Here is a 15,906-nt window from a genome sequence, read left to right as displayed (position 1 = left end):
TATATATTTTTTCATTTTCTTTTGTCCATAAGTACAAGCAATATACCATATAATTCTCTTCCTCTGTAATATGCCTGGTTTTTGTGCTGGTAAAGTAACATCTTAGCCTTTTGTAGTCTGTTACAGTGCACTATAGAATTTTTATTGTATGTTACAGTCTGGTTTGGAGATCATCCAGCAAAACGATCTGCTTCCTTTTAAAAAATAACTTAAAATACTGCATTTTTCATAAAGTGTATAAAGCCATACAGAATCCAAGTGTGGAAAATAAACACATCATTGCCAATACCAAACATTTAGCAGGCCTGTCCTAGGCCGCAAAATCACGAGTTTGCCTTACAAATCTCGAGAATTCAAAGACAAGTAATTTCAGGCTTCCTCTACTTGCCCTTCTTCCTTTCAAAATTTCTTGGTTGTTTTCAGGCTATTCTATACAATCAGAAAAGTTGACAATTTACCTCCAGTTTTAAAGAACGTTGAAACTCTCACATAATTACAGGATATGAGGAACCAGACCTTTGAAAAACAACTGTAACAAAATCTGTGGTAAAATTGCAAAAGCTGGTGCTGCTGTAGGCTGAAATCCACTACCTGGCATAGGGCTGACACATCCTTATCCCTATTAACTCTCACCACTGAGATATTCAGAGAAATAAGCAGAAGCTAAGACTGACCCAAACACGTACGGTTGCTTGTCTTTACTTCCCTTGGAAAATCCCCACTTTTTGGCTTACAATTTGACAGGCTTTCTGCTACCAAACCGAATTGCTTCCCTGAGCTGTGAAAATAATTCCTTCCAGCACTTCTAAATGTCATTTTGAAACAAGCTTGTAATTCATTATTGGCAGAAAACGCAAGCAGACGGTCAGTGCCTCACTTTTTCACATGCATGCTCACCCTGGCCAACCCATGGGGAAACTGAAGTAGACATCTCCCCAGTGGTTTCAGGGCCCTCAGTATCCTGGCCTTAACTTGCAAGTGTCTCTGAACGCTGAAGCCCCAAAGAGCCTTCTCAACCCAAATTTCCAGAACTTGGTGTGCTCTGGGATGCAGTTACCTCTGTGTCAGGATCAGGGAACCAGCACCCTCTTGCAGACCCTCGTCCCAGGGGCAAGGTGTGATGACAGACCACCAGGGTGGGATCTGCAACAGTTGGCTCTGGTTTAGAAAAAAGGGAAAATTATCAAGAGGTTGAACTATTTTGCTCTGACATTTGCAAAACAAAACATTTCAACTTTTCATGTCAAAATGAAACTCAAAAAAGTTTGAAAACTAAAAGAGCATTTCAAAATAAAATGAAATATTTGCTTCAAACTAAAATACAATTTCCTTTAGCAGGGTTTTTATTTTTTTGTTGTTTTGTTTGTTTGTTTGTTTGTTTCCAGAAAGCACTGAAAAAAACTTGTTTCTGATCAATCCAAAACAAACACCACTTCTCCCCAGTTTTTTTGCCTAGCTCTTACACTGAAATTTGCTGGTCTGACTGCTCTTCTGGTACTTGCAGTGCCCAATGGCAGGTCTCACCCTGCGGATCCACGTGCAGCTTTGGCTCTCGGGGACAAAGCCATACATGCACTTGCTTAAAGAAAAGGCAATGGCCAGATATCAGTGTGTGCTCGACTTACCCAAGCTGCATGGCTGGGACTCACTGGGGGATGTGAGCTGCACTAGGGGAGTTTGTGCTGTTGTGGTTTTGTATACAAGAGTCACGTGGAGTTACCACAGCTGTACAGGAGAGTTGTCTGTTATGAGATGGTTGTTACAGGGTAGAAAGAGGCAACGTACCCTCTGCAGTGGCACAGCAAGGGCTCCTGCAGGGACTGCAGCCTGTGAAGGGCTGGGACTGATTCCCACCCAGTGCCCACAGCCTTCAAGTTCATGGGATGGGCTCGCATATGAAGTGCTCAAGCTTCCCTGGTAAAACAAAAGCATTTCACTGAAGTCAGCAGGGCTAGACAAACAAGCAGTAGATGATGGATCATCTGTCTTCTTCAGCCCAACCCGAGGCAGAACTCAGAGGTAACGCACTAACAAACGCGGGTGCCAAGTACTTCGCCTTGGCTCTGCCTGAGGTGCGTGGAGCCAGTTTTCGCTGTGCTAAGAGAAGCACTAAATCCTGTGCAGAGCAGGGCACGCTGCTCACCACTCCAGGAATGGCTGTTTTCAGCTTTCTGAGACACTTGTGAATTCATTTTAACACCAAGAGTTGAGCACAAGGTCCTTTTCCCTTCCCTTTTTCATGATTTACCAAGGAAGGGAAATGCTCTCTGGCGCACCTCACCCTCTCATCACTGTCAGCCTGCAGCCGCTGCACCCCTCCATGCTGGGAGGCTTCTTGGAGAGTGACGGGAAGGCAGGGCTGGAAAGTCACTCTAATTCACACATAAGGGCCACTCTGACCTCATTTTGGGCCTCTCTATCCCTTTCACTTAGGTTTGCTGCTGTTGCTGGCTTTCAGTCTGTGCACGGGGTGCAGCCAGGGGCGCACCCTGCACGCGGCCTGGCACCTCCGTCGTGGCACTGCCGCACTGGCACGGGCCTCTCAGACATATCCCCAGTCACGAGCCTCACACAAGAAAGCGCCAGATCACACCCAGAGACACTCTTTTCTTCACAAAAACATATGATATGCAGTCTAAGACTGGCCATCCAGAAACTCATTTCCCACCCAGAGTGAAATGCTCAGGACCCAGCCCTGCACACAGTGCACAGGAGGAGCCTTACACCGGCAGCCCTACAGCACCTACAGGGGTGCTTGCCTCCAGGGACGGATCCATGTTCAGATGATTTGTTATGAAGTGCATTAATTAAAGGGCATCTTTCTCTGTGGCATTTGCTGCCAGTAGATGGACTGTGTGCAGCAGAGATATGTTTTGGTGTTGACATGTACGGGTAGCATCGCTTCAGCGGCGATAGGGAGGTGTTGATGGGATAAAGCCCACCCTCCCAGTAACTCCGTTTCTGCAATCACAGCAGGCCCTGAGCCAGCCAGACCGTCGGTTCTCTCTGTTCCACAGTCCCAGCGCTAATACTTAGCAAGTGCCTAATGGCTCTAGTGGGATTGCAAAGACCTCGCTTTGTGCTGTAAATAAAGTCAAAGGCAAACCGTATGTGCAAGCTAAACACCAAAAGGCAGATGGGAAAGGGAGAAGCAGGGTCAGATCTGTTTTAAATGTCCAGTTTCTACTGACAGGTCACCCAGGTTTTGAAGGACGTGCACCTACCCTGGAGCTCGGGGCCTGAGTGCCTTTGTGGTGGCTCTCACGCAGACTTGCCTGAGATCACACAGTGGGGTGCAGCAAAGCAGGGAAAGGCAGGGCTGTGTCCTCAGCCTCTTCATCAAATCACCCAGACGTGAGCCGGACAGGTTCACCTTGGAGCAGTGGGGTGGAGTGTTTTGGCAGCTAACAGCACAGCCCCCATGCCCACGGCCGTCATGAGGGTCCCCATTTCCCCTGAAGGATGCCGTGCACCATTCCCATCAGCTGACAAGGGCCTTTTGCTCTAAGGAAAAAAAAAAAAGTAGAACTGTTTTTTGTAAATTTCAGTTGTTCCTTAAATATACCCTTACATTTACATCAGGTCACACTGCAAGTCAGTCTGACACATAAAAGGGCCGTTTCGCAACGCAGTGCTATGTGCCATACAGATGCGATCAATCACACAAAGCAAATTTCCAGCTCCTACAACTCCCTGGCTCCAGCAAGGGCAAAAGTCAGCCCTGTGCTGGGAGCGAGCCCACGAGCCCTCCCACCCACATAGGGCAGGGTCTTCAAGGGAGCTCACAGGATCTTGTGAGACATGGGCCTCGGGAATGCGGTCGTAACGCCAGCTTCCTATGCAAGAGCAAAGCAAGATCCTGCCCAACTTTTAGCCAAAGCAGGTCAGCCAGGCTGCAAGGCTCCAGAAGCTGCCCTAATATTTACCTGCACTCACAGTTGTGACATTCACTTGCATGTGGTGGCTAAAGAGCCTGAAACACTGCAGGTCTGCTGGCCCAGCCTGAGCTCTCATGCAGTAGCACCCAGAGTGGGTAAGGGAATTGTTTGGGGCCAACATAAAGCAAAGAACTGTTCAGGAATGTCTTGCTGAAACAGCCTCTGAACTCTACAAAGATTTTGCAAGCAGCATTGTAAACAGTTTTCTACTAGGCTTTAGCCCCCGGCTTCTAAGGGCAAACCCACAATTTAAACAGACTGCAAAAACAGGGAAAATAGCAACACAAAGTGCCACAATCCCCCTGAGAGGAGAAATTCTTTATCCTGTGTTCAGACGAAGACTGAATGCAGATGGAGTGGCAGAGGCTTCTGCAGCCTCTTTGGCGAGGTTTCCTACCAGGGTGCTCAGGAGGAAGGAGGGCAGCACTCTGCGGATCTGCTCCGGCCGAAGGGAGCCCGTCCTCCGCTGCCTGGGGCTGGAGAAGGGCACGGGGCTCGCTGGGGACAGCACAGGGACTGCCCCGGGACAGGCAGGGAGGTGCCTTCCAGACCCAGGCCGTTTCCAGACGCTCCTGCACCGTGCAGGCTGTGTGCATGTCCCAGCTGAGCGCTGGTCTCCCAGCCTTTGGTCTGTTGGGGTGGCTGGCACGCAGACACTGGAGTTATTTGCAGCATTGCAGCAGGCAGCACCCACCCTTCTCTCGCAGCATGTGAGAGGTTTGACTTGTATCCTCATAACCTCTGCTCCAAACAAAGTGGCAGAACCATTAAGTAAGACAAAAGCAAATAAAACTCTGGATGGTGAAAGAGCCCATGTGCAGGGAGGACACACTACTGACCCAATAGGGCAGGGAGCAAAAGTTGCAGTTAAGATCTTGGCTGGAGCCCATCCGGACTGGCCTGATTCGTGGCAACATGTCTAAACCCCTGTGCCACAAAAGCTCCTTTTCTGCAAGACACCGTGCGGCGATATTTCAGTAAGATGTACAGCAACAGACAGCGCAAGGACTGCAAGGGTAGACCTCTCTAGGGAGGAGCCAGCGCTCCAGAAGCACTTAGCGATGGCAGCACCACAGCCACGGCGCTCTCTGCAAAGAGCTCTCTTGCTAATTGAGCAAGCGAAGGCTTTTTGGAAGAAAAACAAATATATTTGCAGACAGCCTAAAACAATAAAGGAAAATTTAAAAGGCTGAACAAAGGGACCGGGAAGTCAACAAGAGAAGTTAAGGAGCAGTTGCCTGCAAACAGGCTGTGGAGGCCACGCAGCTAGCAAGAACTCGCTGCCTCCATCCCTCCTCCAAGCTTTACCTGCCATGGCAGGGAGCGAGGAGGCTCAGCAAGAGGCTGTGGAAATCAAAACGGTGTTTCAGGTGGCAATAAATGACCATGTATCAAAGCCAGCATCTGTATCTAGGATTTAAAAACCTGAAGTATTGAAACTGAGACCTCTTCCTGGGGAGGAGCCAAGCGCCAGGGAAAGCCAAAGCTGCTGGGGCTGAGCCGTGCAGGGAAGCAGAAGGGGCCTGGGACAGGAGGGGGCCATGAAGGCAGCCTCGAGCATGGCAGGAGCTCAAGCCCCCACCTGTCCCTGCCCCGGGGAGCTACAACAAGGACCTCTTCCAAACAGAAGGACGCACACCTCACTCTTCCTACAGTTCCGCAGAGCTCCAGGGTGGGGATGTAAAATCCTGACCCCCTGATTTTGTGGTGGGGCTGCGAGGTGATGGCTGGTGACGGGAGCACTGCAAACAGCCACTTGGCACAGAAGGCCCCAGTGCCCCATTGTGCATTAATACCCAGACTTGCATAATGTAGCAATTAGTCACCATGAACATGGCAGAGCAAATCCCATTTTTACAGAAAAGACCTGTCTAGGAGTTGGACATTTTCTCCAACAAGCCTCTGATGGATTTCTGAGGAGGATTACGCTGAGATTCTAGGCTTTGACAAAAAATATGACAAGCTTAAAGTGATTTTTTGTACCAATGTTTAGGCAAGATGCCTGGGTGTTGAGGTGTGCTTATATCCCTGCATTTCCTTTAATGCCAGAAAAAGACTGGGGCTCCTTACGACATTCACAGCACCCAGTCCTCAAAAGCACCGTGGGATGGAGCCTGCATTCTCTGCTGTAAAAGAGCTCGGGGAGACGGGCACCAGCCTCACAGAGCAGAGTGAGCAGCCCCAACCTTCCCAGGCTCTGGAAGCAATTATTTAATGCAGGAACCCACCTAGATCCTGGTCTCACAGCTAAATTAGATGTTAATTATTCCCTTGATGTTCAGTTCTTCCTGACACTGTAGTGAGAACTGCTGCCTATCGCATTACTGCAGAGCTTCTGAAGATGTTTCAGTCAAGGGAGTGGTTTGGTCTGCTTAACTCAGACTTTCTCTTTTCACACACTGTGGGCCAGATTTGCGTGGTAAAATCCAGAGTCATTCCTTTGAAATGACACATTTCGTAGCTGTTACTGAAAACTACTGGCTCATCTCAACAGGGTTATTCTGGATTTACAGCAATGAAACTAGAAGAAAAAAATAGAATTTGCCTGTCATTGACAAATGGGAGTATCACAAGGTGTGAATTTAAAGCACAACAGTTATCACCGAATTCCTCCTCAGGTTACGACGGAATTGGAACAGAGACACTCTTTGTTTCAGAATAAAACTGCAGGATTTAGAAATAGGTACTCCAGAGTAGCATCTTCTTGGTATTTTGTAACTCTGGAACAGCAAGAGTAACAAAGGAGGTTTAGTTTAGCAAGATAGCCACTCTACTCTCACCTCCTGGGCAGCAGAGAAGCTACCTGCCACTTTGTTTTTTTTTTTTCAAACCCAGTTGACTCTCCTGAAAAGGGTTTCTGTTCATAAATGCAGCCTGAAATTCTACAGGGCTCACCTGCACCGTTTCCTTTCAGCATTACCTTTTATTGCTAAACTCTTGATTTATTTAAAATGGAAAAAAAAAATCTCACAGAAAAGAAAAACAAGCATTTGCAGGAGTATGGCAACGTTTTCCATACATGCTTTCCCCATGAGTCAGGGTCCATCCTGTGTACTGACACATCCTGCAGGCTTGCACCAACTTGTGGGGCAAAGCTGTCAGTGAGCACAGCCCAGTCACATGAAAAGCATCGAGAGAAACCAAAGAGAACAGCAGGTATCCCAGGAATAACCGTGCAGGACACAGTTTCCCAGCATTTTTTTTCCCCAGGATATCAGCATGCTGCTACTTTTGCTCAACGCTTTGAAAACTTCTTATGAACTAAAGCAGCTCCCTGGTGTTGGACCCACCAGAGTTTGGAGGAGCGCTAATATCTCTGCAGAAGGTGCAATTACAGCAACCGCACTCAGCACTGCCCTGTGCATCTTGCAGGGCTGGGACTGGGAAACACAGGCTTGTCTAAGCCTGAGAAGTGATTCAGACTAAGAGGATGTGCACTCAGAGCACGGCTATTCCTGTAAAATGCCACACCTGGACACATTTATTCTGGAACAAAACGTGACCTGATACTATTTACTTTATCCCTTTGGACAGTTTAGTTTCTTTGGCTTTAAGGGTGGGTTAGGCTAACCCAGAACCTCCATTTATTCCACAATGAGTTATACAGGAGTATGGAGGATGGAATGAGTCCACCCCAGAAATTAAATCCCCCAAAGCACACATTTAATTGCATATATTAATAACCAGTGCATATCATCTCAGTGTCCAGAAGACCAAATGGCCCTCCTGATTTGGACAACTTGGGTGAGTATTTGTGAGTAAGATCTCCTCCCCCAGCAAATCATCATCTATCTGAAAGCCAGGCAGTTATTTTTCAGTGGCTTGGGCTGTGATTATAGGATGGTGTAACAGCCCAAACCCCTGAATGATCTTAACTAAACTTTGAGGATGAAAAATTAATCACCACAGTTATTTTATTATGCACGACCAGTAAAAAATCACTTCAAATTTACATAATGTCTAACTGAAAACTATTTAGCAGTCACATGGAGACTGGGATACTTATTAATTATTTATCTTGTCTTTTTATCATCAGGGAGGAACAGGTGATGTTTCGCCATCAAGTTTCTGTGCAAGAGCTCTCGGGCACAGGGCTGCGTTGGTGTAGTTCTGCCTTTCCCAATGTACCTGCTCTGGTACACTGCAATACGGCCCGAGCTCACAGAGACTATTTCTGCTCCTCTCCCCAGAAATAGATGTTTATCAGCATTCTGTCTCCAAAAATACTTTTGCCAGTAATATACAACATATGTTGTATGCTACTAATTAATCTCCAAGTCAGACTTGTGTGAAAACTACTGTTCTAAGCGCTGGGCAGGCTTACATGCAGGTTTCTCAAACAGGCAAGAGAACATGATGGGACAAGAGCTTCCGTGCAGATACCTGCCCTGCAGGTGCTCCCAGAAGAGCCCTGCCTGGCATCCCCACTGCCTGCACAGCTCCCACCTTTACCATCACCATCTGCTCCTTTAGGGATGGCTCTGACTCCTGCTGTGCCCCTGCAGGGGGACGCACACCCCATGCAGGACTGCTGGGATGAAGCCGTTCCCACCCCTTGGGCCGCTTCAAGGCACTTGAGGAACAAACTGGGCCTTGAAGCAGCTGCTTGGTGCCAGCCAAGCCCCTGTCCTGCTGTCAGGGTGAAATAACTCCTCTCTACTCTCTGTGCATTGTCTTGACTTCTCCCCGAGGGAAACTTATCCCGGATGTCCTCACAGACCTCTGTGACCTCCTCAACCAGTTGCTCTTCCTCTGAGGAGCTGAACAAACTCCTCCCTGAGCTCCTAGCAGCTCATGAGAGGAGTCAGGGAGACACTGCCACTGAGGGTCTTCTCAGAAACCCTCCCCAAACTTTTCAGCGTGCCCCATCCCCATTTTCTCCGTGAGACACACCCTGAGCACCTCTGCCATGCGCAGAGGCGGTGCCCGGGGCTGGCAGGCTGTGCGCAAGGTGAGGCCCATAAATCACGGCAGGGACGTGCCGCAGCACTTGCTGAGAACAGAGGAGCATATTGACAGGTCTGTCCACAACATCAATATATCAACCCAGAAGAGATCCCTCAAGGTAAAGACAATAACCTGCTTTATCAAATTATCACCTTAATGAGCCAAGACTGCAAATAAGAGGCAATTGTGTGGGCCAGTGCCTTGGTATGAAACCAGATAAAACAGAATACAGACCAGCATGACCTCAGAAGACTATTTATACGGATTTTCCTTATGAATACTTATAACAGACGGTGAAATTTACCCAAAACATTTTGAAATCACCCCCAAAATTAGCCTCCTAAGAACGTCCAAGAGCATCTGGTTCCTGGTAAACGACTATCTATTGCACTGCCTTTTAAAGCTACCATTAGTGACTATGCAAAATGATTGCACCATGAGAATCCTTGCTACTAGTTTCATCAACTGCAAGAAATTATTGGCCCATAATAACATCAGCAGGAGATCAGCCTGGATGCTCCTCTCTAGCCCTACCAAAATGACTCCCAGCCATACGCCGCGTGGCGTAACATCGCACTTCATTTCTATTGACACCGCACCGATCAGCCCGTTGTGCACTTGGAGCTATCACACTGCTCTGTGCTGCTGCTGGGAACTCAAGGGGACAATGTAAGGACTGTGAAGAGTTTTACCATCACTGGCATCTACCTGCTCTGGTGATTCCTGACAACATTTGTATCTGGTGGGAAACTGGCACTTTTGGGGTTGCTGTGCATCTTCCAGCCTACGTTCGGTTTTCTTGTTTGGTTCAAATACTGCAGTGGCAGGGCTAACGGGAGTCCTCTGTGCTTCTGCCATGACTTCTTGTAACAGCTGTCTCTGTATTTCCTCATTACAAAAGGGCAAATTTTACTTAATATATAAGGAAAATCTTTTTTTTTTATTCAAAACTAGATTTTCATAATTTAAAATCATTCAGTCACCACCTTAATAATAGCTGGGAAGAAGGGCAGTGTTTTTGAAAACCAAAAAAAAAGTTAAAATATGTCATTTCAGGACTTTCTAAAGGAAAACAAGGTTTCTCTTGAGTTGTCTTCTTAGACATGTTAATGACTTATGACTTTTTTTTTCTTTTTTTTCCTTTTTTTTTTTTGAGGGGCAAAAATGCCATAACAGAAGAGGCTGGAGATCATGTACAGGGACAATGACAGGGCTTAGAGATTCCAGATTTTCTGGCAATCTACTAATCTGCTATGTTACTGACAGGATCACAACACCCAGGAAGTTTCATTTATAAGTACTTCTTATTTCGGGCCTGTAAGTCACCAAGGCAACAGCATGTGCAGGGACTGTGTCCCGACACCGTGCCGGGGCCACCCCTGCCAGCCTCCCCTGCCACAGCAGGCTGGGTGGCATTTCTGAGCCTTTCGAAGTAGAACCCTAAGTGGCAAGGTGACACCATAAAGTAACTTACACGCAATTAAACCTCCTCATTTGATAGCCCCAAAAAGCTAAGTCCCAATTCATAACTCGCTGTGTGCCTATGCCAAAATGTTACTGGACCAAGGCTCAAACAAGAAACAAGAAGATCTGGAAGCTAAGACTTCATTCGACCAGAAACAGGGAAGAGATGATGTTAGTCAGTCCAGTATGTATTTATATATCAGTCTTCAGAGAACAGCAATGCTCAGTTGTCCTCCTATGTTTGTATGCCTGGGGAGAGGTTTCCAGTTACACAAATTTATTGCAGGGTGACACTAACAGATCTCATTTCTTGAGAAAGATAATGAAGTCCAGGACTTTCTGGCAAGGAGCAGAAATGTCAGTATGACAAGCTGATCGCTTACTACACCATAACTTAATACATCCTGTGCGTGTTTGGGAGGATGTTTTTGATGAACTAGCAACCTAAATTAGCAAGGAATTCTTAGCATGTGCCTGGTCTTCTCACACGTCAGGTATCAGGATTCACCTTGAGCGGGGAGATCATTCCCTAAGCATGACTCCATTTGCTCTAGCATTGCGATTTATGACTCCAAGGTGCTTGGAGGGATGAGTGGAGAGGTGGGAATGTCCACAATTATTCAGGGAAAGCCGATGCTATCAGACAAGACTGCATCATCAGTTTCCAGATCACACAGCTCTCTTCTAAACAGGACAGCAGAAACAGCAGCCAGCACTGTCTGCCTCTCAATGACCGGGATAAAAAAAAAAGGACAGAAATATCCTCTTCTCCAAAATGCAGAGGACAGTTCTGGAGTGATTTGTAATATCCACACAACTAAGTCCTTTTGTAAATCCCTGCAAGAGCGCGAAGTGAGGTTGGTGATTTTTTGTTTCCAGCAAAGCAAAAGGTTCTGCAGGGACAACTTAAATATTGCAATGGTGATTCACAGAGGGATGAAACAACAGTTGGCACGAGCCTGTTGGCAGTTTTTAACTCAAACTGCGAAGGAACAGGATAGGTTAGGGCTACTGCTTTGTTATCTTACTGTACTCAGATCCTGTTTACAAGACTGGTGAACACAACACCTAGAGAAGTGAAACTGTTTACTTGTAGTAAACTGCTGATGCTCACAGCTTTTGCTCCATGTGCCTCTCGTGTTGCTTTCCCATCCTTCCAAATATAGTCTCCTGTGATAGCCAAGACCTGGAAGGCTTTTAAGCAGGAGCCTCTTCCCAAAGGGCAGCATGCAATGCAATTTGGCCTTTGCATATCACTGGCACTCAGGATATAGAAAGAAATAATCTTTCTGGAGATTAGACAGGAATCTGTACAAACTCAGAAACAGGGAGATTAATCGCTGGAAATATTACCAAAGCCGTGTACCATGTGAGGTACATGCTCGTGCGTGGGGTTTCTGTATGCATATGTGTGTATCTTTATATAGCAGGCATGGTCGGTGTATGTACATACAATCTGCCCAGAATTTCACAACTTAGCTGGGTGGAGGGCAAAGAAAGCTGCTGTGTGGAGGGAACAGAAGGATGCATCCGTTTCTTCAATGAACTAGACGATTTGTTAATTTAGGGAATTCTCACAGACCTGCTGGCTCAGAATGAGTGCAGGCCTACTGCTTTCAGCACCTGACCCAGTCCATAATTCAAATCCTGGTCCTCTTCTGTGGCCATGGGAAAGTCCACAGACATCCTTGCTGCTTCCTCTTCTCCAGGTTACATGGATGGCTGCAGATGTATAGCTAGTACAGAGAAGGAAGCAAAATAAGTTCCAAGAGGCATAGGGAAAGCAGTGACCTGAAGACAGAAAAGAGTGACAGATGTGACAAACTGACCTGCAATTTATCAGTACAGAAAAGGTACCTCAGGTACTGCCAGAGCCCATGAAGCTGCCCATGGACCAAATATGCTTTGAAAAAAGAAGCTGAACAAGCAGAGATCAAGGTGACAATAAAACACATGCTCCTCACGTGAAGTACTAAGTGAAATGCTGCTCCACTGAAGTCCGTGGGAGTTTTGCCATCGATTTTAATGGGACCATAGTTCCAGCCTGGTCCTTTATTTCTTCTGTTGACAACGCTGTAAACAGCCTCACGAAGCTATAAAGTGGAAACATGCCCAAGGCACTGCTAGTGATGAGCTACACTGATGTAGGTGGTCACTAAACTGTAAATAAAGCTGTAACTCTTTGGACTTTGCCCACAAGAACACTTTTTCCTGACTGGAAATTCAGGCTTGATAGAGAGCAGGGAGAACACAGTGACTTTTAAAGCCTTCCAGGGCAGACTGACATGGAAGGCCAAGCTGATGCCAGGAATACAAGTAACTGACCTCTCCATGTTAGAAAAAGTCATTTGTGCTCACAAATCTACAGCATATAAAATGTATATTAGCAAATTATACAAGTAAAATTTCTGACATCAGCTGACAAAAGGACATACCAGATAACAGCTCTCTGGGCCTTCAGCTTTTTATTCCTTTCCATAAGGATTTTTGCAGGAGATGAGCTGGCATGGTTTCGGAGTTAGCTCCTGAGCCCACACCTCCCAAATTGCCGGGCTTCCCAGGAACCTTCCAAACTCCCAACTGCTTTACAGAGAAGGCAACAAATCTCTTATTTTGCAAGGGAAAGCTGGAGCTCATCAGACTGTTAATTATAAAACTGGATCTACATTCCTTGCTCCTGCTTGCAGTCTGGGCTTTCTCATGACAACCTCTTCTCTCCTTTTATTTCCCGAAGCAGCACCGCCAGAGCAGCCCAGCAGCTGAGTGAACCCACGCCTTTGTGCTGAGCCACGCGAGCTGCTGGAAGGCACAGCTACGTTCAGAAGTCAGGGAACACAAAGGGAGAGGAGAGAGTGCAGCAAAGAAGTTTTGTTTCAAGTTTTAAACAACACAAGTGTTAGTAAGCACATTTTGATATTCTAAAAGCTAGCAGGAAGCCCTGCTGAGGTTTGACATGGTGATTCCTGAAATGAGTCTTTCTTCTCTGGTCCATACTGCAAATTCAGGCATTTCTAGCCTGTGTCACTCAGAAGAGCAGTATGGTTTCATGTGACAACTTTACCAGATGTCACACTGACCACGAATACTCCTAGAGCTATTCGAGTGAACCCCCCAGTATAACGCTGGCTGTGCAGAGACCTAACCCTGAAAGACATACAGGTGTTTAGATCTCCTAATCTGAGCTCCAAATCTCACTTAGAGCCATCTTTGGTTCCTCACGCATCTTTTGATCTAATCCTTGTCCCGACTTGTATTGGTGATATTGCCACTGGCAACAGGTAGAGTCAGGAATGTAAGAACAAAGAAACACAGAAGGGAGAGAGACCATCCAGGCCATAAAGCCCAGCTTCGTGAAGAACTCATGAGCCTGGAAACTGATCTAGATAAGTTCTTCTATCCATTTCTTCTACCTCATCAAATAAAAGTTTTTACCTCACCCTGTAAAGACCTGTACAAACACTTTCAATTCAGTGAATGAGTGTCTCTTTGTTTTTTAGATCATAAAAAGTCACTTATTTTCATGAGTCCAAAATTAATTTATTTTCATCTTCTAGATTAACAGAAAACTAAGATATTGTTAAAAATGATTTTACTAGGTTGATGCTGATTTAAGTTAGCAAGTGCCAAAGTAGCGACACCTCACTGCCTGGCTTGAAATGATCTATTACGCCCACAAGAGCTCCTCTGATGTCCCTGGCCTTGCACGACAGCCCAGGCCCTTGCGTATCAGCCACCCACTGGACATCACAGGTGGAGAGAGAGCACCGAACTGCTGCACACATCTGCTCATCAAACACCGGAAACACTAACACTGACCTGTACACAGGAAGATGAAATAAGAAAGGACATTCTCTCTCAGTCCCACGAGACTCAAGATATTACAGCCATAGATGCCAGAAAAGCAGACAGAAAGAGTAACATCTCTTACTACTTACAGGGAACACTATTTTTTCAGTAGCATCTCACATAAAAGGCCTGTTCCTGTTCCCATCAAAGTTAGGAGCACAATTCCCACTGGTTGGGTTACGAATCAGGCCCACTATATATTTTAAAAAGTTAGATCAGCAGCTTTCAAAGTCTCTGGAGGTTTTTCATGATACTGCCTAATTAATTCAGAAGCAAATAGATTATTTCTCAGGAGGGGAAAAGCAGGAATTATTTAAAAGCTGCCTTTAGGCAAACTACCAGGGAATAAGAAAAATGTAACTACTGGTTATGTCAGATTTCATTTTCCAGATCAAAAATCAGTGTGTCAGCTCCTTTTCTTTGTTGTGATTCTTTAAAGGTGCAATGAGAATCCCGATGTGCAGGGAAAAAAGGTGGTCCTTCGCAGAGCAATGCAGCTCCAGATTCCTGAGATCTACATTTTACTGTTCTTCCCCCGCTAATAAGTATCTTCTAAATGGGGCTTTGTGGACGAGGGCAAGGAGTCAAGGAGCACAAAGACAGAGGTACTTTCCCCTCTTCTCCAAGTTTTCTGTGCATGGGGCAGGAAAGCTTTTTGCACATCAAATTGTGCAACACAAGTGATATTATGGGCCAGTTATTTGACATTTCAGTGGCACATGACTGTAACCCCTTAGCCTAACTTCTGCATAAAAGAATAACAAAATAATCCTTATCCAAAGTTGGGCTTGGGGGAAGAGCAGAGTTGCCGATAAAGTTCCACAGAAGGTCGACAACAGGGCTTGAATTAGTCAAGGTCTTTTGCTCTTCCCTGCTGACAAATGCCGCCTCCAGTTTTGTGGTCGCTGTAGCTTGGCACAGATCTGCTGAAGCAACTGAAACTGCACCTGTCTACACCAGTTCTGGTTTTGGCCTGGAAGGGTGGTAAATGTTTTCAGAAATTATGGCTGGAACATCAGAAGACCAAAAAGGCATTAAACACCCAAGTCCTAGTGGAAGTCAGTAAACCCAACTTCCATTATATCCCTTCAAACAAGCCAGCTGAGATGAGAGTGATAGGGGAGCTCTCTCATGTTAATACATCACGTACTGGTAATTTAGAAAAGCTTACTTAGTATTAGCTCTGTGTGCAAGAGGTTTGTGCTTCTTAATCCCACCTAAGCCTTTTAAGACACTGTGTTTTTTAATTCAAGGTTTTACAACATGGGGTGTTAAACCCTGTCCTACACAAAGAAGAAAATGGGGCAGGCTGGAGGGCAAAGGACCCTGTGAAAAGCACAGCAAACCAAGCATGGGGCAAAATGCTTTGGGGACAGCTTCGTGGCCTTCGTGGGCAGTGGCGAGGACTGGAGGGCACAGCACAGCCCAGCTGGGTCGTGCTGGACTGAGCGAAGATGCTGTGGAAGGGAGGCTGCTGTTGGTGCGGCAGCTCCAAGCGGGTGAAAGTCCAGGATATCCCCCCACAAAGCACTGCATGCTAACTCCAACAGCTGTAAGACAAATACACCATTTCAGGCATGGAGTAGTCAGATAAACAATAGGGGGAAAAAAGCATCTCACCTAACGTCTTTTATACTTGGCGGTATTTTTTCTAATTTGCTGCAATACGGCTGCAGAGGCGCTTCAAAGCCGATCCATGCTGCTTTGCCTG

At 46.3% G+C, this 15,906-nt stretch overlaps 2 protein-coding genes across 2 annotated transcripts in view; both read right to left on the bottom strand.

Moving 5' to 3' along the window:
* Window positions 1–15,906, bottom strand: part of COPRS (coordinator of PRMT5 and differentiation stimulator) — a 175,753-nt gene that overhangs the window by 38,766 nt on the left and 121,081 nt on the right. The window lies entirely within an intron of this gene.
* LOC308180122 (uncharacterized protein) overlaps window positions 1–15,906 on the bottom strand; it is a gene marked incomplete at its 5' end in the record, with an annotated part of 41,719 nt that overhangs the window by 17,530 nt on the left and 8,283 nt on the right. The window contains 3 exons of the mRNA XM_080561285.1: window positions 1,058–1,158; window positions 1,786–1,914; window positions 11,932–12,085. Coding sequence (XP_080417411.1) covers window positions 1,058–1,158; window positions 1,786–1,914; window positions 11,932–12,085 — 384 coding nt within the window. The remainder of the gene's footprint in view (window positions 1–1,057; window positions 1,159–1,785; window positions 1,915–11,931; window positions 12,086–15,906) is intronic.

This window comes from Anser brachyrhynchus (genome assembly GCF_964034855.1).
Source record: "Anser brachyrhynchus genome assembly, chromosome: 18".
Taxonomy (NCBI): Eukaryota; Metazoa; Chordata; class Aves; order Anseriformes; family Anatidae; genus Anser; species Anser brachyrhynchus.
The sequence above is the reverse complement of the archived record's forward strand: the minus strand, read 5'-3'. Positions and strand labels throughout refer to the sequence as shown.